General features: G+C 50.9%; 13 protein-coding genes across 13 annotated transcripts; 7 read left to right on the top strand and 6 right to left on the bottom strand.

Moving 5' to 3' along the window:
- Positions 1 to 115: 115 nt before the first annotated feature.
- BJY04DRAFT_180005 (aspartate--tRNA ligase MSD1) lies at positions 116 to 2,488 on the bottom strand. The gene is made up of 3 exons (XM_073709992.1): positions 2,224 to 2,488; positions 1,428 to 2,134; positions 116 to 1,373 (listed from the first exon to the last, which is right to left on the bottom strand). The coding sequence occupies exons 1-3, from the start codon at positions 2,438 to 2,440 to the stop codon at positions 252 to 254; spliced, it is 2,046 nt and encodes a 681-aa protein (XP_073575392.1). The 5' UTR covers positions 2,441 to 2,488; the 3' UTR covers positions 116 to 251.
- Positions 2,489 to 3,318: 830 nt separating this feature from the next.
- Positions 3,319 to 5,700, top strand: BJY04DRAFT_180001 (tyrosine--tRNA ligase MSY1). The gene is made up of 5 exons (XM_073709991.1): positions 3,319 to 3,734; positions 3,811 to 3,964; positions 4,018 to 4,304; positions 4,355 to 4,700; positions 4,757 to 5,700. Exons 1-5 carry the CDS (start codon positions 3,391 to 3,393, stop codon positions 5,585 to 5,587), a joined length of 1,962 nt encoding a protein of 653 aa, XP_073575391.1. The 5' UTR covers positions 3,319 to 3,390; the 3' UTR covers positions 5,588 to 5,700.
- Positions 5,701 to 6,012: 312 nt separating this feature from the next.
- BJY04DRAFT_231049 (mismatch repair ATPase MSH6) lies at positions 6,013 to 10,062 on the top strand (the record flags this gene model as incomplete). The annotated part of the gene is made up of 5 exons (XM_073719428.1): positions 6,013 to 6,315; positions 6,379 to 6,426; positions 6,490 to 6,661; positions 6,711 to 9,094; positions 9,142 to 10,062. 5 exons carry the CDS (start codon positions 6,013 to 6,015, stop codon positions 9,841 to 9,843), a joined length of 3,609 nt encoding a protein of 1,202 aa, XP_073575390.1. The 3' UTR covers positions 9,844 to 10,062.
- A 1,401-nt stretch (positions 10,063 to 11,463) lies between these two features.
- BJY04DRAFT_179996 (uncharacterized protein) lies at positions 11,464 to 11,961 on the bottom strand. The gene has a single exon (XM_073709990.1). It carries the CDS (start codon positions 11,682 to 11,684, stop codon positions 11,502 to 11,504), a length of 183 nt encoding a protein of 60 aa, XP_073575389.1. The 5' UTR covers positions 11,685 to 11,961; the 3' UTR covers positions 11,464 to 11,501.
- On the bottom strand, positions 11,828 to 12,664 carry BJY04DRAFT_214367 (putative histone h1.3.; the record flags this gene model as incomplete). Its single annotated transcript, XM_073715199.1, has 3 exons — positions 11,828 to 12,020; positions 12,115 to 12,485; positions 12,560 to 12,664. The coding sequence occupies 3 exons, from the start codon at positions 12,662 to 12,664 to the stop codon at positions 11,828 to 11,830; spliced, it is 669 nt and encodes a 222-aa protein (XP_073575388.1).
- A 30-nt stretch (positions 12,665 to 12,694) lies between these two features.
- Positions 12,695 to 14,099, bottom strand: BJY04DRAFT_179995 (uncharacterized protein). Its single transcript, XM_073709989.1, has 4 exons — positions 14,058 to 14,099; positions 13,763 to 13,995; positions 13,554 to 13,712; positions 12,695 to 13,489 (listed from the first exon to the last, which is right to left on the bottom strand). Exons 2-4 carry the CDS (start codon positions 13,986 to 13,988, stop codon positions 13,071 to 13,073), a joined length of 804 nt encoding a protein of 267 aa, XP_073575387.1. The 5' UTR covers positions 13,989 to 13,995; positions 14,058 to 14,099; the 3' UTR covers positions 12,695 to 13,070.
- Positions 14,100 to 14,234: 135 nt separating this feature from the next.
- On the top strand, positions 14,235 to 15,748 carry BJY04DRAFT_136060 (glutaminyl-peptide cyclotransferase family protein). Its single transcript, XM_073708586.1, has 2 exons — positions 14,235 to 15,557; positions 15,688 to 15,748. Exons 1-2 carry the CDS (start codon positions 14,362 to 14,364, stop codon positions 15,692 to 15,694), a joined length of 1,203 nt encoding a protein of 400 aa, XP_073575386.1. The 5' UTR covers positions 14,235 to 14,361; the 3' UTR covers positions 15,695 to 15,748.
- BJY04DRAFT_179991 (uncharacterized protein) lies at positions 15,625 to 16,613 on the bottom strand. Its single transcript, XM_073709988.1, has one exon. It carries the CDS (start codon positions 16,474 to 16,476, stop codon positions 15,802 to 15,804), a length of 675 nt encoding a protein of 224 aa, XP_073575385.1. The 5' UTR covers positions 16,477 to 16,613; the 3' UTR covers positions 15,625 to 15,801.
- A 1,040-nt stretch (positions 16,614 to 17,653) lies between these two features.
- Positions 17,654 to 19,073, top strand: BJY04DRAFT_179990 (uncharacterized protein). Its single transcript, XM_073709987.1, has one exon. The coding sequence runs from the start codon at positions 17,844 to 17,846 to the stop codon at positions 18,894 to 18,896; it is 1,053 nt and encodes a 350-aa protein (XP_073575384.1). The 5' UTR covers positions 17,654 to 17,843; the 3' UTR covers positions 18,897 to 19,073.
- On the top strand, positions 19,071 to 20,226 carry BJY04DRAFT_179989 (uncharacterized protein). The gene is made up of 3 exons (XM_073709986.1): positions 19,071 to 19,452; positions 19,516 to 19,570; positions 19,715 to 20,226. Exons 1-3 carry the CDS (start codon positions 19,296 to 19,298, stop codon positions 20,130 to 20,132), a joined length of 630 nt encoding a protein of 209 aa, XP_073575383.1. The 5' UTR covers positions 19,071 to 19,295; the 3' UTR covers positions 20,133 to 20,226.
- A 428-nt stretch (positions 20,227 to 20,654) lies between these two features.
- Positions 20,655 to 22,517, top strand: BJY04DRAFT_214361 (carotenoid oxygenase family protein; the record flags this gene model as incomplete). The annotated part of the gene is made up of 2 exons (XM_073715198.1): positions 20,655 to 20,726; positions 20,778 to 22,517. The coding sequence occupies 2 exons, from the start codon at positions 20,655 to 20,657 to the stop codon at positions 22,515 to 22,517; spliced, it is 1,812 nt and encodes a 603-aa protein (XP_073575382.1).
- Positions 22,518 to 23,220: 703 nt separating this feature from the next.
- On the bottom strand, positions 23,221 to 24,684 carry BJY04DRAFT_214360 (cytochrome P450; the record flags this gene model as incomplete). The annotated part of the gene is made up of 2 exons (XM_073715197.1): positions 23,221 to 23,713; positions 23,771 to 24,684. 2 exons carry the CDS (start codon positions 24,682 to 24,684, stop codon positions 23,221 to 23,223), a joined length of 1,407 nt encoding a protein of 468 aa, XP_073575381.1.
- Positions 24,685 to 25,201: 517 nt separating this feature from the next.
- BJY04DRAFT_214359 (putative GABA permease) lies at positions 25,202 to 27,037 on the top strand (the record flags this gene model as incomplete). The annotated part of the gene is made up of 5 exons (XM_073715196.1): positions 25,202 to 25,298; positions 25,350 to 25,410; positions 25,459 to 25,691; positions 25,742 to 26,584; positions 26,661 to 27,037. The coding sequence occupies 5 exons, from the start codon at positions 25,202 to 25,204 to the stop codon at positions 27,035 to 27,037; spliced, it is 1,611 nt and encodes a 536-aa protein (XP_073575380.1).
- Between the last annotated feature and the right edge of the window lie 96 nt (positions 27,038 to 27,133).

The raw sequence follows: 27,133 nt of genomic DNA, 5'->3' as shown, positions 1-27,133 counted from the left end.
TTCGCCCCTCATCAAATTTGTCATCTGATTAGAGTGATAACGATCACGTGAGTCTTATCTACTCCAGGCATCCGCATGTCTACGGACTAGTTTTTGCTTCCACATCTTTGATATCTTCATGATTACAATCTCCTGTTTATGTACTGTACAGTTCATTGGTATATTAAAGCGGTCGAGAGTATCACGAGGCCGAAGCAGCGCAGAGGCCCCGGGTTACATAAAAGTACAGTAGTTCTGGAAGAACTATCATATCACTCGTTGATCAACTGGAGGTGATATGTTTTCAACGCCTCCTCGCTCACTAGGCTAGGGGCATTGACCATGGGGTCTTCTCCAAACTTGCCAGTCTTGGGGAACGCGATGACATCTCGTACAGAGTCCTTGCCTAGCATGACAGCTACCAAGCGGTCGAATCCCAAAGCAAGTCCAGCATGCGGAGGACATCCAGCGCGGAGTGCTTCAAGCAAATGCGAGAACTCTGCCAACCGCTCGGGTGGCACTTGGAGAACGTCGCGAAGGACTATTTCCTGCACGGCTGCGTCGTGAATACGGCGGCTGCCGCCTCCCAGTTCCACCCCATTGACCACCAAGTCATAGTGGTCAGCGACGACCTTCGTGGGATCCGTGAGAAGCAAGTCGACATCTGCAGCATTTTTCGGTGCAGTGAACGGATGGTGTGTAGAGGATATTCCAGCAGAACCACCTTGCCCAGGTTCTGACTCGCTGGAGGGTGAGAACAGAGGAAAGTCAACTACCCAAAGGAAGTCAAAGCCTGTAGCAGCAGGTTTGAACCCAGACTCGACCGCAGCAGAATGTAGAGCTCGACGAAGGTCACCTATCGGGGTCGAGCCGCCCGCGAAGGGGGCTGCCTGACGGGCTTGAACAATTAGTAAGTCGCCATGATCAGGTTCCAAGAGCTCTTCCACGAATTCAGCCGCCTGGAAGCCGAATGGCTGCAATCCGCATAGAGGCTTCTTTGCGTCATAGACAAATACCCCTGGTCCACCCTCAGGGTTGTTGTTGAAAGGTGCACCAGCTGGCGAGTCAAGGAATTTGGTGATGAATTCAGATGTAGCGATAGGGTCATTGTCATTGCCCTCGACCTTGAAAATTTCGACGATTGGGTCAGTTAAGTCAGTGATCTTGTTGACTAAGTCCACTGGAAGTAAATGCTCAACCCGGTGAATTTCCATTCCATAACGAGTGTCTGGTTTGTCTGAGCCGTACCGACTCATTGCATCTTGATAAGACATTCTTCTGAACGGCTCTAAAGGAGCTTGCGTGTCCATCAAGGTCGACCAGAGTCGGCGTATGACACCTTCAACAACCCTCATAACATCCTCGCTGGTTGCGAACGACATTTCTAGATCAAGCTTATTGCAGATGTATTAGCTTCGTTGTTCGCGTGTGCATAAACCCATATTTACCTGTGTAAATTCAGGCTGCCGGTCTGCCCGAAGATCTTCATCTCGAAAACAGCGAGCAAATTGATAGTATCTTGGTAGACCGCTAGCCATGAGAATCTGCTTGTACTGCTGTGGGCTCTGCGGAAGAGCATATACCAAGCCATGCTTTCGGGTCGGAACCAGAAACTCTCTGGCACCTTCAGGCGTGGACTTGAAAAGCAACGGAGTCTCGATCTCTACAAAAGGGGGTCGGCTTTGCTCCAGTTCGTCCCGGCAGATATTGCGGACTCGGGCACGGAATTGAAGGGCTTCACGCAGTTCACTACTCGTTCGGAGCTGCAAATGCCTATGTTTCATGGGGTGTACCATATCTGGTGCCATCCAGATATCGCTTGGAAAGTCATTCAGGAGCTGAATGTCGTCGAGCGAAATCTCCCAGGGGTCACGCTTTGCCATCTCCTCATCATTAGCTTTCTTAGCCTTGACCGTGCCTCTCACTGTCACCGCACTGTTTAGCCTGAGAGATCTGAGTGTCTCGAAGGACTCGTTTCCAATGAACGATACGAGTTGTACGCTATGTTTCATGGTGGGATCTTGTAAGCGGGCGAAGGTGAGCTTCTTGGACGTATCCTTTCGAAAGCTGAGATAGCCATGGAGAACAACCTCTTGGCCAGGGGAGGCTTTCGATAAGAATGTCTCGAAATCGTAGGTAGCGGGAGGGAAATCAACTATAGAGGATAGATAGATTAGCATTTATAGAGCGGATGAGGACAAGGAGAAATTGGCTGGTTAAGGCATGATATCAGGTGTTACATACCCGCTTTTTTATACCTCTCTAGTATCTGCGAAGTTGTTGAACGGCTCTCTGCTTGTTCGCGGAGACATGAAGCTCCATGGAAAGCTCTCGGGGAAGATGCGATGCGAACATACGATTCGGCAGTCGAAGGCACTCTCCTGCTGCGCACAAAGTTGGAAATCTCAAGATAGCTTGTGCGAAGACGGGCGCTGTTTTGCGCCGCTCGCGCTAGAATCATTCTAGCAAAAATTCCGTGCGATTGAAGCAACAATTGCAAACCTTCAACTCCAGCGTCGAAGAAGAGCATAAGACACAGATGGCAGAATGGACAAAATCACGCCGCCCGCCCAAAACAGGCTAGTGCCCTCCACCACAATTTAAGCAGCCAAAAAAATCTCCAGAGCTTTCTTTCCTCTCATCCTTCCAAGTTTTGAATAAGTGAGTGCTGCCTTTTGATTTCGTCACTGTTTATTTCCCGACACTAATATTCGCGCAGATGATGAAAGCCTAGTGTGTTATATTTGATCCAATCTCTCCTCTTGGAGCCTGACAGCTCTCCTTTCGGGGCTTAAGGGCTGCTTGGTACCGGATGGAGGGAGCGTGATATATGCGTTCGGCACACCACCTTGTTACTTCAACGGACGCGATGAAGGCATCTCTGATACAATACATTACTTGGCGGTGTTCACTGGTGACTGGAGTCATTCTGACCCTTGAGATGTGTTCCTGGCCCACCGGCAGGGAGCATCATTCACATGAGAGGGCTCATTTGGCTAGCATATCTACTACTAGTTGTACTTGCATAGATAATATAACCCATTCGTGTCTAGTAACTCACCACATTTGTTATCGTATACTGTGTCTGAGCAATAGCATTTCCAAGACAGGATTGTCCCTATAAGCCCATCCATTGCTGTCTTTGGTGATCTCGGACCCAATCTATGGATGCTGCTTCCAACTTTAATCATTATAACTGATCCGTAATTGCTTTGTCGTCGAATTGCCGCTTGCTTGCCTGGAATCTAGAAGCATGGCGGAATCAACACCGCATCAATAATTCTCCGCGGAAGGGCAGCCAGTAGGCTTTCTTATCGTAAATATTCCGCTCCAGCATTTCTATCTTGACATTTTGAATTGAGACATCTTTCGCAGATTCGTATTGGATTTTCTTTTCCTCTATCCGGTCCGATGCGACCACATAACGTTTCCCTGCCATGCACGGCACGCCTTCGCACTTCCGCAGCTGTTCAACAAGTTCCACGATCAGTATCCGGCGCCCGTCAGTATGCGCGAACCACAGAAATCCTGAGCACAAACTCAATATGTCCCGGTAGTCGTCGACCTAGCTCAGCCTGGCTGCCGGGGCAAAGTTTGTTCCAAGAGCAGAAGCGATGGATCACACAAAATTACCTCAGGCGTGTAGCGGAGGCGAAAGAGGAATGGGCCGGGTTCGCAAAAGAGATCAAGGAAGGAAAGCGAAAGAGCTTTCTCGAGCATCTCGAGGAGCGCGAGCTAGTGAAGGATACTGTTGGGTACCTTGATCTCTGCCAGCCCATTACCTTACCTGTATGAGTGTCATTTGCTGACTGTTGTCTGGGAACGCATTAGGGATCGAGACTTCGTGAACCGTATCTTTACAGAAAAGCGAGTTGGAATGTACGTAGGCGTAGATCCCACAGGGCCGTCTCTACATGTTGGACATATGCTACCATTTATGGTGCTCGCATGGGGATTTAACTGGGGCATGCCAGTATATTTCCTGGTGAGTGTTCTTCGGCGCAATTCATGCTGAGGCGCAGGGCTTACGAAAGGCAGCTTGGCGGATCTACAGCTCGAGTCGGAGATCCAACAGGACGAACAGAGGGCCGGAAACAAGTGCATTCCTCCGTCCGCAAGGCGAATATGGCTAGCATGCATATGCAAATCAAGAAGCTTAGCGCAGGTATTGAGAGATACGGCGCTAGATATGGCTATAAAAGGCAATACATCTGGAAGAGGGCTTTAGAGAACAACAATACATGGTGGAACAAACAACCTTTCATGGAGGTACTTCGTGATCTGGGAGCGTACATGCGCCTGGGCCCCATGCTGGGAAGAGATAAGTCAGTCGATTCAAAGCTAGCTGATCAGAAACTATGCTGACTCCAGATAGTGTCAAAACTCGGTTGGCTGGAGATGGCATGTCTTTTGCTGAGTTTTCGTATCCTCTCCTGCAAGCATGGGACTGGTGGATTCTTTTTCGCCGGAACAAAGTTCAAGTCCAGATCGGAGGAAGCGACCAGTACGGAAACATTCTTTTCGGAATGGACGCCGTGAAATCTATTAGCAGAAACTGCGCGGATCAAGAATATCGAAACCCACTGGAAAATGACATTGACAAACCAGTCGGTCTCACAACACCATTGCTCACAACGGCCTCTGGTGCCAAATTTGGAAAGTCCGCTGGCAACGCCGTCTGGCTGGATAAAGACATGACTTCCACCTTTGAATTATACCAGGTTAGTTGCCTGTGGCCAGACAAATATCAGTCGAGGACCTCTGCTGATGACAACAGTTCTTTGTGCGTACCCCGGACAACGAAGTGGAACGCTACCTCAAGATGTTCACCTTTAAGCCTCTACCCGAGATCGCAAAAATCATGGAGGAACAAAGCAAGGATCCTTCAAAGCGGGTGGCCCAACACGCTTTGGCGTCAGAATTCGTTGAACTCATCCACGGTCCAGCTGAAGCTCAGGCGGTAGCCCAGCAGCACCGCCAGTTGTTCAAGGCTCGAAACACCATCACGGAACCCACGCCCATGCCTCGCACTCCTAGCGTACCTTCCGGTCCGCCTAAGCCAACAGATGCTTTTATAAATCAGGCGTCGGGGAACGTCCATGCAGTCGCCTTAAACCATATGACTATGCCTTCGGCAAACGTCACGCTTCCGAGGTCTTTGGTTTACAATGTCCCATTCAGCAAGATTCTTTGGCATGCTGGTATGGTGGCATCCAAAGGAGAAGGTGCTCGTTTGATTGCGAACAAAGGTGCAAATGTGGGGAGTCGCCCTGGTATTAAAGGTTCCTTGAAGGGCGGAGACATGCCCGATGCTTTGGCATATACGAATATTCACTCTTGGCCCGGCTCAAGGACAGAGGAGTTCATCATTGGCGGTAACCTCTTGATCTTGAAGATAGGCAAGTGGAAATTAAAGCTGGTGAACATTGTCAGCGACGAGGAATACAAGGAACTTGGTCTTACCGCTCCAGGATGGGATGCGGAGGCTGGAAAGCCGGCCGAGGAGGTTGAGAAGTCCAAAGGCAGGAAAGAGATTGATGACGGCGTTGAAAGGGCCGAAAGCAAGAAGAAGGAATCAACCGAATCTTCGGAGTCGGTCAGCGCATGATTTCCCCTGCCCTCTACGCCATACATTTGCTGGGCATGTGTACTTTTACTATACCAATTAGACTTGTAACTATACTCAAAATGTACTATCACACTGAATCATCAGAATCTAAATTATTTTGATGGACCAAAGTATGCCGACAAATTGGTATATACCAAGTCAAGTATTCGAGCGCTGCGTCGGCTGAGATGACTGATCGCGGCGGCCAAAAGCCACTAAACGCGTCGACGCGTGACGGGGGATCGATCCCATGCATACTCCGTACCTATCTCCCAATCTCCCTCCCAATCCCCGATCCCCCTGTTGTGTCTGGGATTTCTTCGCACACAGCGTACGTTTTTGTGCTTGTGCGATTGACTTCTGTTGCTGCTTGGCATGATCCGAGAGTAGATTTCCATCTCCATACCCTTGATTGTTGACACGAAATGGCGAAAGGACCGCCCGCTTCATCTCCTCCCGCGGCGACTCCGTTGAAACGGTCCACATCAAGCACCCAGAATATGAGAAACCAAAAGTCAATTCTGGGCTTCTTCCAGAAATCCTCTCCTTCAACTCCCGCTGTACGAAACGCCGAACCCGCTTCCTCTCCGGCTCAACGAGCTTCAGAGACTCGTCCCGTCAAGCGCGAGGAGAAGTCCGCAAAGGCCATCTCCAAGTTCACCCAAGATCTGACACCGGTGCCGAGTAGCGACCTGGGACTGCTCGATGAGGAGGACGATAAGAAGCAGGTATGCTCATGGAATAAGTTTCATGTTGGAGGCTCTTGGTAACGACTCGTTGTTTAGTTGCAGATACCTGCGGCGGACTTGAAGGACGCATCCGTCTCCCCGTCAAGACGGGTATGTTTTGTGCACTTCCAATCCAGAGTTTGACCTCGCATACTAATGTTGCTTGAAATTAAGTCCACAAAGAAAGTGAACTATGTCGAGTCCGACTCCGAAGGCGTAGACGACGACGATGAAATCTTTAGACCGAGTCGAAAGAACAATCGAGCTTCAAAGAGAAGAAAGTTATCACCTGAGAGCGACGATGAGTTTGAACAGGATGCACAGGGCGCAGGATACTCCGATGACGGTCAGTCTGGGCATCATCGTGCCTTCTCGCAAATACTGATCTGCTCCAGAAATGGATGATTTCGTCGTTGCGGACGAGTCTGAAGACGACGCGAAACCGGCAAAGAAGCGAAAGAAGCCGGCTGTGCAATCAAATAGCAAGTCTTCATCACTACCTCCGGCGCCAGATGCGGAGGAAGACCTCGACCTCGAGCTTCCGGACGCTACATCAGGCTCAGCAACGAAGTGGACATACGACCCTGAGAATGCGGAACCTCGCCAGGCCCGAGCTGCACCAGCTACCAGCAAACCGTCCAGCACCGCCAAACCTAAGGCTCATACTACAGAACCCGAGCAACGTTATCCTTGGCTTGCCAATATCCGAGATATCGATAATAATCCTGCCGGCCACCCTGATTACGACCCTCGTACGCTGTATATCCCGCCTCTTGCCTGGTCCAAATTCTCTCCGTTCGAAAAGCAGTACTGGGAGATCAAGCAGAAGTTTTGGGATACCGTTGTGTTTTTTAAGAAGGGCAAGTTCTATGAACTCTACGAGAATGACGCGACAATCGGTCATCAGCTGTTTGACTTGAAGCTCACTGATCGTGTCAACATGAGGATGGTTGGAGTCCCCGAGTCCAGCTTAGACCATTGGGCGAATCAATTCGTGGCCAAAGGGTTCAAGATTGCGCGCGTCGACCAATCCGAGTCAGCCCTCGGGAAGGAAATGCGTGAGAGAAATGGAAAGAAAGGAGGAGGCAAGGAAGATAAAATTATCAAACGAGAACTCGCCTGTGTTCTCACGGCAGGCACGCTTGTCGAGGGCGGCATGCTTCAGGATGACATGTCGACGTTCTGCGTCGCCATTAAGGAGGCGATTATCGAGGATCATCCAGCGTTTGGAATTGCATTTGTTGACACCGCAACCGGCCAATTCTTCCTCTCCGAGTTTGTTGATGATGTGGATATGACCAAGTTCGAAACATTCGTCGCACAAACACGACCGCAAGAGCTGCTTTTGGAGAAATCTACTGTCTCACAAAAAGCCCTACGCATTCTGAAAAATAACACCGGGCCGACCACGATTTGGAACCATCTGAAGCCTATGAAGGAATTCTGGGAGGCTGATATCACAGTCAAAGAACTTGATGCGAGCGAGTATTTTGTCTCTCAAGACAGTGATAATGTCAACGCATGGCCGGATGCCCTTCGTCAGGCTCGAGACAAGGAGCTTGTTATGTCGGCATTTGGAGCCTTGGTGCAATATCTCAGGCTTCTCAAGATTGAGCGGGATCTGATCACCATCGGCAACTTCTCATGGTATGATCCAATCAAGAAGGCGTCTAGTCTAGTGCTGGATGGTCAGACCCTCATCAACATGGAGATTTTCTCAAACTCTTTTGACGGTGGTATTGATGGAACACTCTTCCAACTCCTCAACCGTTGCATGACACCTTTCGGGAAAAGGATGTTCAAGCAATGGGTATGCCATCCGCTTGTCGACCCAAAGAAAATCAACGCCCGTTTGGACGCTGTTGATGCCCTCAACGCTGACTCTGGCGTTCGTGATCAATTCTCCTCTCAGCTCACCAAGATGCCGGATCTCGAACGGCTGATTTCACGAATCCATGCTGCCAACTGCCGGGCTCAGGATTTCGTGAAAGTTCTAGAAGGCTTTGAGCAGATTGAGTACACCATGAGCCTCCTCAAAGATAGTGGTTCCGGTGAAGGGGTCATTGGCCAGTTGATCAACTCCATGCCCGATTTGACCGAGCTTCTTGAGTATTGGAAAACTGCTTTTGACCACTCTCAGGCAAAAGATATTGGTATTCTCGTCCCCAAGCCAGGGGTTGAGGAAGACTTTGATAACTCACAAGAGATTATCAGGCAACTCCATCAAGACCTCGAAGACCTCTTGAAACGAGTCCGCCGTGAACTAGGCTCCACCGCGATCTGCTACAGAGACAACGGCAAGGAAATCTATCAAATGGAAGTGCCAATCAAGGTAAAGAACGTCCCAAAGAACTGGGATCAAATGTCGGCCACCAAGCAGGTCAAACGCTACTATTTCCCTGAATTACGCACCACCATCCGCAAGCTGCAGGAGGCTCAAGAGACGCATAGTCAGATCGTCAAAGAAGTGTCCAAACGCTTTTACAAGCGCTTCGACGAACATTACTCCACCTGGCTCTCTGCTGTACGGGTTGTCTCGCAGCTGGACTGCTTGATCAGCTTGGCCAAAGCATCATCAAGCCTGGGTGAACCGAGCTGCCGTCCTGTATTCGTTGACGATGAACGAAGCGTCCTTGAGTTCGAAGAGCTACGCCACCCATGCCTCCTCTCCTCCGTTGACGATTTTATCCCCAATGATATCCGCCTGGGTGGCAGCGCCCCTAACATCGACTTACTCACCGGAGCCAACGCTGCTGGAAAGTCCACCCTCCTCCGCATGGTTAGTACTTGACCCCCAGCGATTCTTGACCTCACTAACCTATCTAGTCCTGCGTCGCCGTCATCATGGCCCAAATCGGCTGTTACGTTCCCTGCAAATCTGCCCGGCTCACCCCCGTCGACCGCATCATGTCCCGCCTCGGCGCAAACGACAACATCTTCGCCGCTCAATCCACCTTCTTCGTCGAACTCTCCGAAACAAAAAAGATACTCTCTGAAGCAACCCCGCGTTCGCTCGTCATCCTCGACGAGCTCGGCCGCGGCACAAGCTCTTACGACGGCGTCGCCGTCGCCCAAGCCGTCCTCCACCACGTCGCAACACACATCGGCGCCCTCGGCTTCTTCGCAACTCACTATCACTCCCTTGCTGCGGAATTTGAACAGCACCCAGAAATCGCGCCAAAGCGCATGAAGATCCACGTTGATGAGGAAGAGCGTCGCGTTACCTTCCTCTATAAACTGGAAGACGGCGTCGCGGAGGGAAGTTTCGGCATGCACTGCGCTGCTATGTGCGGGATATCGAATAAGGTTATCGAGCGCGCTGAGGAGGCAGCGAAGCAGTGGGAGCATACGAGTCGGCTGACGGAGAGCTTGGAGAGGAGGAAAGGCGGCGGGCTTGTTGGGCTCGGGTGGTGGAGCGATGTTGCTTGGGCTTTACGAGAAAACACCAAGGAAGTGGATGAGGATAATCCAGCTGAGACTACGGACCGCAGCTTGGAGGTTCTTCGCAGGGCGATTGAGGCTCTGTGAGTTTCTGCAAGGCTATGTGTCTTTTGCTTGATTGATTTTGATAAGTGATTTGTTTCTAATCTGGGCCTTTGTTCTGTATCTTCTAATACCTTCTTTGCTCGGTTTCGGTTGTGCTGGATCTGCTATTTTCGGGGTTTGCTCGGTATCATTATCATTACATGGGTTAGAGTTGCGGACGGCTACATTTCATTGTTTGCTAAGATATCGAGTCCTGCCGTGTCTTTTATTGATAATAGAGATAAGTTATATCAAGGTATTTCTACTTGTTTTAATTGTGTTCATCTTTTCACTGCGACCTAGCCTGCAAACCAAGCCTGCAGACCACGAATGCTGCTGCCAATTTTTTCTCTCTCTCAACTTGACCTCTGCTAGATATCTAGAGCGCCCGCTACTTATGCTGTTGTGTCTGCAGTAGTTTCATCCGGTGTCGTTTTGTTGGAATCGTTCGTTCCCCTGGCTATCTACTTTGTCGCAAGGATCTATTCTCTACAATTCACTTGCCAGTTTCCGGATCTCGCAGACTCCCCAAAGCCAGTCACCTTGCGTCGAAGTGCTGATAAAGTCACAGCAGCAGAGCTCGCAGCTGCCTCTCAGCCAGCAATCATCGTGCCTCTCAAACAACACTGCCATCCACATCACAGGTAACGTCCGCATCAGATTGAGAAAGATAGACCCTACTAATCTCTTGAGTTCACCCTCATAGACACCATGCAGCCTTACCCAAAGGGCGCCGGCAAAGGAGCGCACTCCCCCTGCCAAAGACGTAGACGCCGCAGAAAAAGCAATCGACCAGATGCTTCACGATGAAGGAATCGTCGCTGCGCCTACCAAAGCTTCCAACAAGTAGATGGGGTTGAAGGAAGAGATCCAGACGCGCATTGAGACGATGCCAACCTTTATCAAAGCGGCCTAGAACACCAGTCATGAGGAGGCGAAGCTGGTGCTCAAGGCCCTGTACAACCTGGCTTTGCTCCGCAAGCGTGCCCTTGCGTCTGAGGCTACTCGGGTAAGGGGCATGAAGAGCTCGGCTCTAACGTCCGGAGAACCAAGATTCAAAGACGGTTGTGGGTTCGAGGACTGCTGTATATGGGTTCAGAATCAGGAGGATCCAGACAAAGGGGGCCGTGTGAGGCTCGCTCAATGCGCGGAAAGAGGTACTGATGCCCGCTATATCCAACCAAGCGAGATCAAGATAGGTTTGTTCATTAGATGTCTTAAGGAGCAGTGCATGCATGACAGCACTAAGCACAATATTACCTTCTCTGACGAGCGTGGGAAACGTTCGAGGTTTTCCCGTGGGAGGAGAGTCGGTTCGCGCTGGCCTTCACGTACCCTAATATTTTATTCACGATCAACACAGCGTCTTGAACTCTTACGATCAGGAAGTTAGTTCACTGATGCTATCGAAGACATGTAACTAGTTATCAAATTGATATTGAAAACATCCTCTTGAATTCCTTCGACCTTAAAGTACTAGCACGGCTACAGAGCCAGTTCAGCGTAGACATCTAGTGAACCCTGAAGATCTGCTCCAAGTTGGCACGAAGTACTAACGGTGGCACCCGCCCAAGGGTCAAAGGGCTCGGAGAAACAGTGGAAGCGAGGGAGGGAATGAGTACGTCTGGATTTGCCAGGTTTTAGCTTTAACTACCGGGACTCTAAGATCCCCGAACTAAACGAAGCCAAACAAACTTCGCGGAAACGACCATCGACCACAATCCCGTCCAGAACGATAAACCCGAAAGAAAGTCGAAATAGACTAGTTTCGAAGAAGTTGAAAAGGCCAAGCCAAGGCATCCCCTGTCAATGGCATGCGTCACTGAGAAATCGCGAAAGGACATAGAAAGGAAGATATGATGCTAGAGGAAAGAATCAGAGAATCGTGACTAGCCACTTAAATCGAAGTCCATGGCTGCCCGCAACGTCAAGGACAGAGAGGTATCCGGGATGGGCGTAAAGCACATCCAGGCAAGACGAGTATGATTCATGAACAGTTCCCACCCTCGGCTTTGGTCGGTGTCTGATTGCGCTCCATGTCTAAGAATTCGTTGTCGATGTCGAGCTCCGTCATGACATCCGCTTCCTCGGACTTCAGGCTCTTGCTCTTGGGTATTTCTCCTCCGGGGGTAGTATTGTCGATGTCTGATATTTTGGGCTCGGACTTGATGCCGGTGTTCCTGGCTTGTGTTAGTCTGCACGGTAGGATTGGCCGGTGCGTGTTGTCGGGGAAATCGAAAGGTAAAAAAGGGCGCAAATATATAGCACACTTACTGGTCACCGTCATCTTCTGCTTCTGCTTTGACAGCAGCGGCTTTCTTGGCCGGTGCCTTGCGCTGTCTTTTCGGCTTGGGAGTGGGAAGTGCCAATTGCTCATCTTCAACGGTGTTTGTGCCGGTAGCATTTGCAGAATCTGTGACGATCGCCGCAGAAGCCGCCTTGCGCTTCGTGGGGGTTCTCTTAGGGGGGGTCAGAGGTTTGTTAGGGCTCTCGGCGGCGTCGGAAGAAGGAATGGGGGCCGCTGCTGGGCTGTCCACGATGTTGGAGTTGGAGTCGCAGAATCTTTTCTTCACCTGACGATAGGCGCTAGATGCACTTTTGGCATTCTTGTACCCTCCGGCTAAAGTGAGCTTTTCGAAGTCGATCTGTCGTATTGTATGTTAGCGCGGTCGCTCATTTGATTCAAAGTGTGAGGTCATTCCCATAGAGAGGTGCATACCGTGCCAGTATTGTCGCTACAGAGCATACCGAGCAGAAGAAGTCTAGCAGCATCATTACTCAACCCCATGATGCCTTCAGCTTTACCTTTGACGGGTGTAGCCATGGCTGGTGGACGGTGAATTGCAGATGTTTCCAGTAGATGTCTGTTGCTCGGGGGAAGGGTTAGACGGTGAGCAAGATGAGCAAAAGAGGCGGGTCCGGGGAGAATTTCTGGAGGAAGACTATGACAGAGAACGTGGAGAGACGAAGAACTAAGGAAGCAGGAGGGGAGGTGAAGAAGAAAGAAGTGATGTGAACTGGACTTGATGGTGAAGAACACAAGATGGTTCACGCCAATGAGCAAATATCCAGAAACACTCAGAGCCAAGCTTGGGGTCGGTGTGTGGCTGGGTGAGAGCTAACAAAGGTCAAGTCACTACAGGGACTGAAGTGAGCAGTATTTGACGCAAGAGATGCCGAAACCTTCACATGTGCATAGATTGTAGATAATTCCATCAGAACGAATTGATTCAGTGAGACTTCTTAGGAGGTTTGGCGCGTATCTGCTTATAAACATGTTCCCAAATCTCTGGATAGAATGTAGATGATTGTGTTCCGGAGTTGCTCTTCCCAGCTGTATAGAATTGTTCGATAGGCTTGCCCATCCACCAGGGCCGTTGTTCAGGGTTCGTCCGCTTGAATGTCACGGGGCGAATTGTAGACTTGTCGGGGACGAGATTGCCGAAGCGCACCTCTGTCTGCCTTGGTATAGTGCTGAATTTCATAGTATTTATGTATAGAGTGGCGGTTGGTGGTAGCTTCTTTGCATATTCTATAGCTTGTTCGCGTGATCGTCGAACGGAAATCGGTAGCGCGAGGTGGACGAAATTCACATAGGGGGCCGCGGTATAGGCCACGAAGAGCATGGGCAAAGCGCCGCCGGCGATAACTATCGAAAAGAAAAAGATCTGGTTAGCAAGGCAGACCTCCCTGGGTGCAAACGGGGAATTTACTAGCTGGCCCTAAGTATGAGGGGAACTCAGAGGACATGAAGGCCGGAGCGACCAGCACACAGGACACCCCAAATACGAATATGGTTGTGATCCGTAACATCCCAAGAAACATTGTACGACCGGTTCCTCCATGGTAAATCAATATCTTCTCCGGGGGGCCTGCAGGTTGTTTCAGCGCCAGTCCGAGCAATCCAATTGTGTTGGTATACCTTTCCGGATGGGAGACTTTGATTGTCCTGCGGGGGGTACATAGGTCCTTGGGGGCCGTTTGTTGCTATGGCTCGGGTTTGTGGGGGTATGCTCGCTTTTAGGAATTCGGGGGGCGCTTTGAGTAGACTTTGGTCGGATGGATAGCAAGCTGCTGCAGAGCTCTCTCCGCACCGGTCGGGGAAGCGATGACCGCAATTGCGGGTGAAACAGGATGGGTACTCTCATTTCCAAGCTAGATAAAACAGTGTGAGCTAGTGTATATGCTATAGGGGTTCCGTAACAGGGGTTAAGTACCGTTGGTGGGTAAACAGGCAGGATGAGAGAGAGGGCTATTATGTATAGAGGAGTTTGAAGGGAGCTCCGAAATGTGATCGATCCCCGAATATCCGCGGCCTTGGCTGCTTATTTCCTGATTGGGGTTAGTCGGTCACAGGAACCATCTTGACATCTTGCAAGTCGCAACTTCGTCCAGTCGACTGTTCATTCCCTCTCGCCAAGTGCCCATCTCTTGGAGCCAGACAGGAGTCGCTCGAAGCTCTGCTAGCCAACGGGCTGGCTTTGATTGCTCTCTATCGACTTCCACACCTCTTCCGTCGCGATGGCATTCTCTCACCGCGGCCTATTTCGCCCGCTCCTTTCAATATGGCTTGCGGTTCTTTATTTTATCCTGCCAGGTGCAGCTTATCAGGATGCTTCTGATGAGGTGTTGAAAGCACTTCCCCGGCCGGGTCAAGACTTCGATATCCACGACGGCGCAATTCTATCGCCCATTCTCATCCCCCGTGTCTCCGGCACTCCAGGGTCTACTGTTGTTCTGAACCACTTTGCCGATTTCTTTCGGACCTCGCTGCCAGACTGGAATGTTGAGTATCAGAATTCGACTTCTGTCACGCCTGTATCTGACGGAAAGGAGGTTCCTTTCGTGAATTTCATTGCTTCTCGAGACCCACCATGGGCCGCCAAAGGCGATGTGGGAAGACTTACTCTTGTCGCTCATTACGACAGTAAATATTCACCAGAAGGCTTCATTGGAGCCATTGATAGTGCTGCTCCTTGCGCCATGATCATGCACGCGATGCGCAGTATCGATGATGCTTTGACCAAGAAGTGGGAGTCGATGAAAGCCAAGGGTCATGACCATTCTATAGATGACCACAGTGGAATTCAGGTCCTCTTTCTCGATGGCGAGGAAGCTTTCGAGGCGTGGACAGAAACCGATTCATTATACGGAGCTCGCTCGCTCGCTCAGCATTGGGATTCACAGGTGAATCCAGCGATGTCAGTATATAAAACGCCTCTTTCGTCCATATCGCTGTTTGCTCTCTTCGATTTACTCGGGTCTAGAAACCCGACAATCCAGTCATATTATCCTACGACACACTGGGCTTACCAAAAGCTGGCTAACGTCGAGCGCCGGCTAAGGGACCTCAAATTGTTCAAGTCCACAGGCAGAAGCTGGTTTCCCGACGCTTCAAAGAGTGAGCATGAACTCCCTAGTCAGAGCCACGTGGGAGATGACCATGTTCCATTCCTCAGAAGGGGGGTAGAAGTGCTGCACGTTATCGATCTCTCGCCACTCACAGGCTTTCCGGCCGTTTGGCATAAGGAGAAAGATGACGGAGAACACCTTGATATGAACACTGTAGAAGATTGGAGTCTTCTCATTACTGGATTTGCAGCCGAATGGATGGAACTGGATAAATTTATGCCCAAGCCGGCGGCTCAACGCTCTATGCAGCCTTCAGAGAACGGACCAAAGACGAAAAGCAAACGCAACTCTGACAAGACTGAACTGTAAGCTACCTCTGATTCTCTCTGTTCTACCCCAGTCGTTCTTGGAATGTATTTACACTGCATATTTCTCTAATGTAAGATGCATTTTCAATGCCTTCAACTCGAACTACGCTGATAAGTACCTACATAGCTACTGAGCCCCAGCCCCACGCAATGACTTGAAAAACAACGATGAAAATGTCTAAGTCTATGACAAAGCCGCCCAGTCTTTTCCGCATCGAATGTTGTGCAACCATCAAAATCATCAGACCGAACTACCTAGCATGTACCCAGCCATCTCCGCGAGGCCCCAAATTGGCTGTAGCACCGAACGGAGGACGGCAGGGCCAGGACATACACCTCGTAAGCCCCAAGCCACACCAAATACAATTGCGCCAAGTACAAATTGCGAATCGATATCAGCAACGGTAGCTGTGGGAAGTCTCCAAGTGTCACCAAGAGTCGGCTTCGCCGGCTTTCTCCCCGTCTGGCCAACATCCTGGCCGGGTCTTATCGATAGATAAGTGACCAGCGAGGGTAGAACACCGAAAAGCATCACCAGCGCTAGGGAAGGATCGAAACGTGACGGGTCGGTAAGGAAAGCGAAGAAACGCAGCACCTTCACGGGGTCCGCCATACCAGACATGAACAGGCCCATTCCGAACTGAAGCCCTGCCAAATAAGAGAACACAGTTTGTGAAAACTCCGATCGCTTCAAGACTCGTGGTATTATAAGTGCGTTCGTCAAGAACGTGAGGACGGTTGTACCCAGCATGAACGTGAGCTCATCGTGCGAAGGATAGACTGGCGTGTAGCAAGGGATTCCCGCCGGGCAAGGCGGGATGCCGGACACAAAGTTGGCCGTCAACAAGGCAGTCGTGAAGAAGATGGCAGTTGCGATCAATGAACGTGGTGACAAACGCGAGACGCCGCAAAGCATATGGCCCGATGTACAACCTCGACCACTCTATATACCGATTAGCTCTCTAGTATACCTTTGACGGACCCCTATACACATACCTTTGTTCCCCAGCCTAGCAAGAACCCCGTCCCCACGGTGGACAATAATGAAGCCCATGAAGACGGCGCCGCCGGATACCTTGGTAGCAGCGACGGCGCAAGTAGATAAATCGGTACCACGCTCGAAAGCAGGCCAGTGATTATAGGCACATTATCCCGACTCGGGTTGAGCATGAAGCCTGAAAGAAGCGAAGAAACCCCAAACACCGAGCCATTATGAAGAAGCAGACCGGAGGAGCTCTGATAGAGCAACAGCGCCCCCAACGAAGTATGCACCGGGGTGAACATCACAGACTTATGTATGACAGCAGATCCCTGACACTCATCCCTGCAAGTCCAACTGCAACTGCAAGCCGGGGGGGCTGACGAAGACAAAAATCCAGGTCAAGATGTAAGGATGATCCGCCCAGCCAACTGAGACATCACGGAGAAACTTTTTTTTTTCTTTCTCTCAGCCCGTGGGCGACCGTCGGGGACCAAGGCGATGAATAAAGTGGTTGATGGGAATAAGATGGATCATGGCGTCAACTCCGGCCTGGGATGGTCCCCGAAAGCTCGAACCGAACCAGAGAACAGAGTGGATTGATTAAAGTTCGGCGAGGGGCTAAGGCTGCTTCCCCGGACCCTTGAAAAACAACCCCGATTACTTTTGCAACGTTTCAGTCCGCCCGGATTGAAATCAACAGGCGTCGCGGGTTTGCGCTCTGGTAGAGAGGAGGACTGTGCTTCACGGAGTAGGTATAGACTGGAAGAGGTTGGACAACAGATGCGTTCGCTGGTCGGGATCTATTATTGCTCTACTGATCTGAGGCAGTCGCCGAGATATTCATTGAGGGGTCCACTCAAGTCACCGGGCGGGGAGGGATAAAGCCTAAAGGGCATATGCCTGATGAGGACAAGTGTCGTTCTAACCTATACGTACTCCGTAACTATCACAGGGCTGCAGTGCTGCAGTGCTGGACATTGTTGTATCTGATGATAATGTCTTTGTATACTGCATATCTTACAGGTTGTTACAGATCGAATACAGCAATTTCATAGCGAGATCCGAGGATAATAGCGGTAAATTGACAGTACCGTATTAGACAGTACAACTCCGTGAACAATGTACTCATAAGACAATGGCTTTGTAGTTATAGTAGTATGTTCACAGAATCACAACAATCACTGTCATGGTGATGGTTATGGCAACGTTAATAGAAATAACACACACAAAGCCTTAGATTGCCATTATGGAGTGGCCTCTTAATAACAACAACCTCTACTACTACACCTCAAGCCTACCGCATGCACACCATGGCTAAACAAATCCCGGGCGAGCTTATACTTGATATTGTCAAGTGCCTCATCCCATCAAGCCCACCTTTCCTTTTCACAGCCAATCATGTCATTACTCGTACCCTCCTCTCTCTAATGCTCGTTTGTAAGCTGGTGTCCGGATATGCAAGACAGCTCTTGAACAAACACTGCCTCCGTCTCGATTCCGGTCGTCGCCTGGAGCTGTTCGTCCAGCAGGGGTTCGTGGCTGCGAACGCAAACAGCCTCCCCTACTGGCTCAACTCGGTCGAACTCTTCCTGGCCCCGTTTCCAATGAACAACCTGAACATCCCGAGCACCGTGAACCATGTCAACCTCCTGTCAACCATCATCTGCGGCCGACTCACTCGACTCATTATCGACATGCCACTCCGCAAGCTGTACCCCGACGATGATGACCACAATATCCGGCCTATCCTCCGTAAAGCCTTCGCTCGCATGACCAATCTCGAGGAATTCTGCTCGATCAGAGACGAGCTCTACCTAAGCACGGAAAAGGGCATGGAAGAGGCCGCTGTCTGGTCGTTCTGGCCGCGGCTGCAGCGCCTGGCGTTGTACAACGTCGCCATCGAGTCTAGCCAGTTCATCGAAGGCCTCTGCCGCTGTTCGAACCTGACGCACCTAGTCCTTGTCCGACCCGACGGCCTCTCTGACATGGTTCGCCCGGAGCATTTCGGTCCAGGGTTTCTGCCATCCCTCCAACGCCTGATGATTGTCGATACCGAGATGGGTTTCCTTCACAGTAACAGATTCAGCCTGTTTTTGAGGAACAATGGGACATTTGTTGGACGGCTGCGTGAGTTGCGGACCCCTGGGACTTGGGAGTCCAATGCTGAGGACAGCGACTCGGACTCTGAGTCAGTGGACTGCTATCATTTTCTACGCGTTCCCGAAGATCGAAAGTGGTATGAGACAGTGATATATCAGGATTGGTTGATGGAGCACGCGATTAGCGGAACGCTTTGGGGGATTTCTGACAATCATCAGACTCTTGGTTGGTCGAGTAGTAATTCGGAGGCCTGAAAGGGACCTGCATTGGGGTTGGAACATGGAAAGATGCTTGTTTGGGAAATGAGAAACGAGGCCGGTCTGGCTTGGAGACCGGCTGGCTTGCTGTTGGATGTGGATGTGGTGTGGATGTGGGGGAACTCCGCCGGTCATCCTTCTCACGACTGTCCGACACCACCACTGCACCACCACTCATTCGTATTGACCTCACCCCTGCTTACCAACTCATTCAGTTTGGCTTGACTCCTATTTTGTCTACCATGTCCTTAGCGAGGTTTAGCTCATGGCAGATTTCCATTATTCTAAATCCACCCGATCTTAATTATTTTCCATCAGTAATGCCTACACTCCGCTCCTCTTCACGCAATCCACAACCCTGTAGCTAGATATCAAACTACTCCACACCACGCCACCATGCCTACCGAGTCCCTCATGGACCTAGCATACGGACTACCAGACACAGTCCACTGCCAAACCAGACCGCCGCGGAGCTTAAACGCGACATGGACGTGCGACACTTGCTCCGCTGTCTTCCAGCGATTGGACCATTTCAAGCGCCATACCGCAACGCGTACGTATTCCCAAGCACCGAGAGATCCGAATCAAACAGACCGGTCCACTAAAACTTCACTAGACAGGACTGATAAGCCCTTTATTTGCGACTATTGCGGTTCGTTATATAAACGAGGGTCCGTCTCCGTCTCCGCTTCCGCTTCCTTACTCCGTACCGCCGTGCTCCACCCCCCAGAATTTGTGTGGCTCATCCCCGCCGGTCGGCGGTACTACACTTAGAGAGAGAACTGCCGAGGCTGACAGATGAATTGCTTTGGTAGGGACGTTCTCCGTCGACATTGGAAGTCTTGTGCCGTGCGGATCCAGACCGGTCAGCCGATTCCGGAGCCGAGATTGGGTGGGAAGGAGAAACATGCTTGTGATGGGTGTGCAAGGCTGAAGAGGTCTTGCTCGGGTGGACAGCCGTGCTCAGAGTGTCAGTTGAGAGGGAGAGACTGCTCGTATGAACGTCTCGGAGACAGAGAGAAGACCAGGGCTGTGTCTGCTTCGGGCGAGTGGGGGGCTCCCGATGTCACTATTCGCCATGTGGATGCCGAGGATGTAGGGCAGGTTCTTGAGTATGATTATGGAGACCCTGAACGGACGAGTGAATTGACTAAGTCGACATGGGACATGGGGCCGATGAACTTCTATGCTTCTGCGGATGTTTGCTATAAGGCGTATAGTCGACTTCCTTAACATTGCTGAATCAAGTATGACTCTCATCAGGCGCTTATTAGCTACGTTTCTTAACAACATCACCATCACACACAGAATATACAAGATTCACCCAGGACAGGGGCAGGTACGGACACGGTCATTGTGTAGCTCCGTGAAGCTCCAACGAGAACGGACAGTCAGATCTAGAAGCCAAGGCATAAGCCCATCTTCGCTTATGCATCTCTAATTCTGCTGCTGATGGATGATGCTCCGCCAAGTCAAACATCGCATAACCATTGACATGATTCGTGAGCCACCGCACAGTACGGCTGGAGAGGCCGCGCTTACAATCTCACCTCACTGGTTGCTTATAGTTTGTTGTCCGCGGATCCCCCCGCTCTCATTCTGATATACATCCGCGGGGGCCGTGCTGAGGAGCCATGGGCCATATAAAACCTTGAATCGTTCAACCCTCCAATTCAGGTCATCAACACTCCAGTTCAACCCGACAGTTGATTACATCTCCCAATCACACACACACCATACATACACTCTACAACCATGCCCGGACTTCAAGCAGAAGAGACTCCCAACACAGCCAGCCACTACAACAATTGGCCCAACGAGATAGGCGTACGTCTTCCTTTTCCCAGTCCAGCCAGCTGTAGCTGATATTTCTCTCAGTTCAACGCCAACCAAGAACAAAAGACTCCTGTCGAGCTCACCGTAACTGGCAGCATCCCCACCTATGCCGCAGGAACCCTCTACAGAACCGGTCCGGGCCGCTACAAAGTCGACACCGTAAACGGAGACACATTCAAAGTCGGGCACTGGTTCGACGGGTTCTCCCAGGCTCATCGGTTCCAACTCATCCCTCCGTCTCCAGAAGATGCCGTCAGCGCAGGCATGCGTGTATTCTACAACTCGCGCTTCTCAACGGACGACTTGATCGAGCATGTCCGGCAGACAGGCACACACGAGAAGTTTACCTTTGGTGGTGTGAGAGTCCGAGAGGACCCTTGTAAGATCATGTATCAGAAGGTTCAAAGTGTCTTTGAGCCTAAGGAGGCTGCGGGTAAGAATGGGGCAGAGGAAGAGGAGGCCGGAGTCGCCTTCAGCAATGTCGGCGTGACCCTCTCAATCAACATGCCTGGCTTTGGCGCTCAGCCAGTTCAAGGCTCCGACTCCAAAGAGCATGGAAGCCGCTTTACGCATACCCGCACCCTGCATGCCAAAACCGATACCTCGAGCTACAAGCAGCTTGATCCGGAGACCCTTGAGCCCCTGGCTGTATCCAACCAAGCCCATTACGACCCGCTCCTCTCTGGGCCTCTCTCAGCCTCGCATGCAAAATCTGACCCGAAGACCGGCGATATGTATAACTACAACTGCGCTCTCGAGGAGGAGGGGCCAGTTTACCGCGTGTTCCGGGTCCTTGCCGCAACGGGGGAGACAGAGATTCTTGCGACCTTCCCCGCTACCCCAGCTTATCTACACTCGATCTTCCTTACGGGTGACTACGTTGTTGTTTGCGTCTGGAGCTCCCATCTTGACCCAGAGGGCTTTGAGAAGGGATTCTACCTCGGCGGGTTGACAGAGTTTGACCCCAGTATCCCAGCGAAGTGGTACATCGTCGATCGCAAAGAAGGAAAGGGCCTAGTAGGAACATACGATAGCGATCCATTCTTCTGCTTCCACAGCATCAACGCCTGGGAAGATCCCAACGCACAAGATCCCTCGAAGAAGGACATCGTTGCTGAAGCCGTGACCTTTGAGACCAACGCTGCCCTGTTCACGCTCTATTACGACTTGCTGGTTTCTTCAACTACAGACCCGGACGGGCATCCGAAACCCGAGGATAGGGATGACGGTGGTAAATTGAAGAGTCGCATCACGAGGTTCAGGCTGCCTGCCATTCCTTCCTCTTCCGCCGCCAAGACGCAAGATCGAGAGGCAGAGAATGGAGAGGAGGAGGACGCGCAGTTGATCGCAACCACCGAATCAACAACCTGCCAACATCTCTCCCCAGAACTTCCAACCCTAAACCCATCCTACATCACCGTCCCCCATCGATACACCTACGCCGTCGTCGACCGCGGGCACTCGACCTTTTTCGACGGAATCATGAAGTTCGACTCCACCACCAAGGAGTGTCTCATCTGGTCCGAGCACGCCCAGTCCCCGGGTGAAGCAATTTTTGTCCCAAACCCTCAGGGCGAAAAAGAGGACGACGGAGTCCTCCTTAGCGTGGTGCTCAACGGACTAACGGGGAAGAGCTACCTTCTCGTCCTCGACGCCGGCACTCTAGAAGAAGTAGGTAGAGCAAGTATGCAGGGTGTTGTGGGCTTTGGATTCCACGGGGCCTATGCGCCTGACACCAGGGCTGGTTTTGCGAGTGGGGAGGGTGCGACGGGGGATTTCTGAGGTCTTGCTACCTACCAGTTTTTTGACTTATGATCTTGAGTTACGATCTTATGAGTGTTTTACTCTTATTTTATTTTCTAGTTTGTATCCATCCCAGTGTTGTGTGACTTATACCGCATATCCATTTCTACCATTCTTGCTGTATACTATGCTATAGCAATGCATAATCCCAATTAACATGAAAACACCCAGTCCTGCAGTTGATCCATCGCACCTGCCTCGCGAGAAAGATACCAAACACTCCAAGTAGGCAGGAGCGCCTGTCGACCTCAGGGCGAGATACAGTTGGCAAGAGCGAACGGTCCCTCGCGCCTGCCTTTTGTGCGCGTGCTCGAAAAGGAAGGAACGATCCTAGGACTTGTATTGGGAAAGCGTGATGGATGCATAGTCGATCGCACCTTCCTCAGGAATCTATCCTTGTTCCAAGGGAGGAAGGTGCGATCAATATAATAGGTAGGAGCGACCATCGTCCATAGGCCATCGCCCCTTCCTCTTTAGAAGTACCATGGAGTAGGAAGGAACGGTCCAAGTAGATATAATGCGCAAAAGCGATGGAGGATGCGCTTAATTGCGCCTTCCTACTCAGAGACAACTCGGACTAGGAAAGAACGACCAGCGGCCGAGTCTGGCAGGCACGAACGGTATAGGTATTCCGTCCACCACATTTTTTATGCAGAGAGTTCAAATAGAAAGCGCGATAAGGCTACTGCTCCCACTGGATGAGTATCTCCTCTCCCTTGACCCTAGAGTTAAACCACTCAAGGATTTCGATAGAATCATTGACGATCCTCGCGCCTTTCAATGCATCTTTCTGAGCAACTTTCCAGATCGCCAATGTCAGCTCCACCAGCGCCAGGTTCTGCGCAATGCAGGCCCTAGTCCCTTTGCCGAATGCAAAGAAATTGTTTAGCATCTCGTCTGTTGGGTCTAGCCACCGTTCTGGTTTGAATGCCAGCGGATCAGGGAATACGTCTTGGTCTTGATGAAGTTGAAATGCCGATACGCCGACGCTTGTGCCTGGTGGGAAGTAGTAGGATTTGTATGTCCAGCCAGTTCTAGGGACGGCTCGGGGCAAGCGGATAGGGTTTGCCCAGGAGAGGCGGAGGCCTTCACGAATGACGGCCCGGAGGTAGGGGTGTGTGAGAGCGTCGGACGCTGTCGTGGTAGTTCGAAGAGACGTGCGGAGCTCAGTGTAGCTGGATTATCAATGTCAGTGTGCATGCTCCGGCATGGAAGTTAAGGGTACAACAGACATCTCAGGATGCTTCGATAGATACCATATTATAGTAGCAGTATTCATACCAGTCGAGTCGGTCCCCGCAAAACAGACATCTTTCACCTCTATTTGAGACTGCTTTGGTGAGACTTTCTCTAGAAGCCGGCTCTGGTAGCTGCCACTCTTCGGGATAGATGTCTTCACTATCCGGCTGGAGTACTCGTCCATTGCCGTAAATGACTTTGCAGTCTCGGACGTTGAGGTCAAATTCTCATATAGTCCCACAAGGTATTCACCTATCTGCCCGTACGCGAAGTTGAAGAACGCCCCAACACCAACATAGGCATCCACAAATGGCGATGCGGACATAACGGTTGCGCTCTCATCTAATGCCCCATATCGCTCTTGAAAGAGGTGAGAGCTCACAGCGTCAATCGCCATAGCCCTAGCCACTTGAAGCACGTTCACGACTTGACCTGACTCTGCATTCCGCAGGAGACGCTCAACAAAATCATCAGCGACATGACTCAGAGTCTCCTCGTTATTGCGAATGGACGCGGTAGAAAACAGCGGCGCCACAGCTTTCGCCCGGGATGCTCTCTCTGACAGCGTCAATGTCGAGAAGATCGTGGTGTGTCCGTCAATATCGAATTTGGAGTACACAGGGGTCTTCGGAAAGCCCCCGCGGTTCAGGTAAATAGGTTCAATTGCATCTGCGCTGGCGATATCGACGTCGTTAGGCGCAACACGGAGCACGGGGCCATATTTCTTGTGCAACTCGGAAATGGCGGTGCATTCGTCTCCGATGAAGGTGTGGTAAGCGAGCCACAGAGACGTGCAGGCTGCGATTCTCGGTCCGGGAACTTTGGCGAGGGGATGGTAGTATAACCGATAGAGATACCGTGAGAGAAGCGCTCCAAGAAGGAGGATAACCAGAATTGTGAGAGCCATCAAACCTCGACTCCGTAGAGATAAGGACGCGCGGGGGCGGGGTTGGTTGTTCTTGACTCAGTGGCCGAAATGAGGCAAGGGGCTGACGCTTCAACAGACTGTGTATTGGCTCCAGCTTTTCTACTAGCAACGACTCAGATTGAGTAGGTCTGGTCTCGCCCTTGCCTTATGTATGCCTGAGATGGAAAGAATCGGTTAAGCTTTCGGACTGTCCGACATAAACTCAAAATAAGAACAGGGCACCGATAACAGCGAAAGGACAATTGGATATCTGATGCACTAATGATGCAGTGCTGCAGGATGACGCCGTTCAGTACTCCATGGACTAACTACACCGAGCAAAAGGTTGCGGGAGATAGATAACTCAACTAGTGCGCCTTATCAACAAAGCGTCGGGAATACCGACAAGCTGCAGGGTGCTTGACTTGTGCCTTAGATAAATCAGATCATCCAGCTGATTGAGGGGAGCGAAAGACGAGGGTGGAAGTTTTTTTTTTTTTTTTTTTAAATCACCGAAATGGAGGATGCAGCAAAGAGGGCCGCCGTCGGCCAGGAGGTATTCGCTCCAACAGCCCGCGAGGAGGTGGTTCTGGAGAATCTGGGCTATAAACAAGGTATGCTCATAATTCGGTTGATGAAGTGAAGTTATGAGCTAATGGTTACAGAGCTTCGACGGTCCTTCAGCCTACTAGACATGATTGGGTTCAGTTTCAGCATTGTCACTTGGTGATTCGTCCATGACCCAGGATAGCTAGTCGAAACTGACGGTAACAGTTGGACAGCTCTTAGCGGAGGTTTTATTATTGGAGTCACAGCTGGAGGACCACCAGTCATGGTTTTTGGCTGGCTGGGAGTATGCATTGTAACTCTCACTGTCGCTTTCTCCATGGCAGAGATGTGCTCGCAATGGCCCATTGCTGGAGGCCAATACTCATGGGTCGCTCTCCTTGCGCCCTCGAGAGTATCCCGTCAGCTATCCTATATTACAGGATGGTTTATGCTTACAGGTATTTTGACCGAATGTTTGCCGATCAGTTTCTTGCTCTGACACACGCAGGCATTTTCGCTATGGGCTCCGTCAATAACTCCATCGTCGCAAACTTCATCCTTGGTCAAACGAACTTGGTCTTCCCCCAGTTCACGGTTCAACGCTGGCATACAGTTCTGGTAACATATGCAGTAGCCGCCTGCTCTTTGCTCATCAACGTCCTCACTCCTCATCTACTCAACCGCTTGTCTCGGGCAATCCTGGCATGGAACATTTGCTCCTTCGTCATCATCACCGTAACGCTACTTGCCACCAATACCAACAAACAATCGGCCAAGTTCGTCTTTCACGACTTCCAGAACTTCACTGGGTTTGGTCAGGCGATGGCCACCATTATTGGTATCCTGCAGAGCTTCTTCGGTATGTGCTGCTACGACGCACCCAGCCATATGACCGAAGAAATGACCCATCCCTCTCGAGACGCCCCCAAAGCCATGATAATGTCCGTTGGAATGGGCGCTGTGACTGGGTTTATCTTTCTCCTCACTCTATGCTTCTGCATCGGCAATATTGATAACACCGCTGCTTCTAGCACCGGGGTCCCTGTCATCCAGATCTTCTACGATTCAACAAACAGCAAAGTCGGAGCATGCTTCATGGCCAGCATGATTGCTGTCATCGGGCTTGTCTGTGCAGTAAGCCTAATGGCCGAAGGCTCAAGGTCTCTATTCGCCTTTTCCCGCGACAATGGTCTTCCGTTTTCGGGATTCTTAGCCAAAGTGACCAGACGAACACACATCCCTCTCAACGCTATTTTCGTGACGGTTCTAGTCCAAATAGCTTTCAATTCGATGTACTTTGGCACAGTTACCGGCTTTAACACCATCGTCTCTGTAGCCACGACTGGATTCTGTAAGCCCTCGACTTCTCTACTCATCCCCGTTGCTGCGTGAAACCGCCTGGACTGACAACCTCGTCTCTTGCTCAGATATATCATACGCCCTCCCTCTCTTCGCCCGCCTTCTAGGTTACACCTGCAACCATCGCGTTGCAAGATTCAAAGGTCCCTTCTCTCTCAGCCTCTCATTATCCCTCACGCTCAATGCAGTCGGCCTTCTGTTCCTTCTGTTTGCTTTCGTTACGTTCAATTTTCCGTCGACAGCGCCCGTTAATGATGAGAACATGAACTATACCAGTGCTGCGATTGGGGTTATTGCGCTTATAGGTGTTTTGACATGGTTTACCACTGCCCAGAAAAGGTTCACTGGACCAGTGAATGCGGTTGAAACTGTTGATGCACCAGTAGCTGAGGGTATAGATGGCGATGCTGGGCTGGGAAATGAAGGCAAGCGGGCGGAGGGGTAAGATGCGTCTGACCGCGCAGAGGTATAGGTGGTCGGTATAAGCTAGTATAATTCCAGGGCTTCAGATGGTTGAGAGCTCAGGATAGATATTCTATAG

Source organism: Aspergillus karnatakaensis (genome assembly GCF_047715665.1).
Source record: "Aspergillus karnatakaensis strain CBS 102800 unplaced genomic scaffold BJY04scaffold_6, whole genome shotgun sequence".
NCBI lineage: Eukaryota > Fungi > Ascomycota > Eurotiomycetes > Eurotiales > Aspergillaceae > Aspergillus > Aspergillus karnatakaensis.
Note: the sequence above shows the minus strand (reverse complement) of the source record. Positions and strands in the feature narration are given on the sequence as shown.

Bases quoted from the DNA above. Each gene is read 5' to 3' on its own strand.
- BJY04DRAFT_180005 (XM_073709992.1), bottom strand. From the start codon at position 2,440: ATGATTCTAGCGCGAGCGGCGCAAAACAGCGCCCGTCTTCGCACAAGC. The intron at 2,135-2,223 runs GTATGTAACACC...TATCCTCTATAG, and splicing joins AGAGAGGTATAAAAAAGCGG to TTGATTTCCCTCCCGCTACC. The intron at 1,374-1,427 runs GTAAATATGGGT...ATCTGCAATAAG, and splicing joins GGCAGCCTGAATTTACACAG to CTTGATCTAGAAATGTCGTT.
- BJY04DRAFT_179995 (XM_073709989.1), bottom strand. From the start codon at position 13,988: ATGAGAGTACCCATCCTGTTTCACCCGCAATTGCGGTCATCGCTTCCC. The intron at 13,713-13,762 runs GTATACCAACAC...AACAACCTGCAG, and splicing joins AAAGTCTCCCATCCGGAAAG to GCCCCCCGGAGAAGATATTG. The intron at 13,490-13,553 runs GTAAATTCCCCG...TCTTTTCGATAG, and splicing joins CTCATACTTAGGGCCAGCTA to TTATCGCCGGCGGCGCTTTG.
- BJY04DRAFT_179991 (XM_073709988.1), bottom strand. From the start codon at position 16,476: ATGCTTTGCGGCGTCTCGCGTTTGTCACCACGTTCATTGATCGCAACT.
- BJY04DRAFT_179989 (XM_073709986.1), top strand. From the start codon at position 19,296: ATGCCTACCGAGTCCCTCATGGACCTAGCATACGGACTACCAGACACA. The intron at 19,453-19,515 runs GTACGTATTCCC...AAACTTCACTAG, and splicing joins CAAGCGCCATACCGCAACGC to ACAGGACTGATAAGCCCTTT. The intron at 19,571-19,714 runs GTCCGTCTCCGT...TTGCTTTGGTAG, and splicing joins GGTTCGTTATATAAACGAGG to GGACGTTCTCCGTCGACATT.
- BJY04DRAFT_179990 (XM_073709987.1), top strand. From the start codon at position 17,844: ATGCACACCATGGCTAAACAAATCCCGGGCGAGCTTATACTTGATATT.
- BJY04DRAFT_180001 (XM_073709991.1), top strand. From the start codon at position 3,391: ATGCGACCACATAACGTTTCCCTGCCATGCACGGCACGCCTTCGCACT. The intron at 3,965-4,017 runs GTGAGTGTTCTT...TACGAAAGGCAG, and splicing joins GCATGCCAGTATATTTCCTG to CTTGGCGGATCTACAGCTCG. The intron at 4,305-4,354 runs GTCAGTCGATTC...GACTCCAGATAG, and splicing joins CCCATGCTGGGAAGAGATAA to TGTCAAAACTCGGTTGGCTG.
- BJY04DRAFT_136060 (XM_073708586.1), top strand. From the start codon at position 14,362: ATGGCATTCTCTCACCGCGGCCTATTTCGCCCGCTCCTTTCAATATGG.
- BJY04DRAFT_179996 (XM_073709990.1), bottom strand. From the start codon at position 11,684: ATGTCCTTTCGCGATTTCTCAGTGACGCATGCCATTGACAGGGGATGC.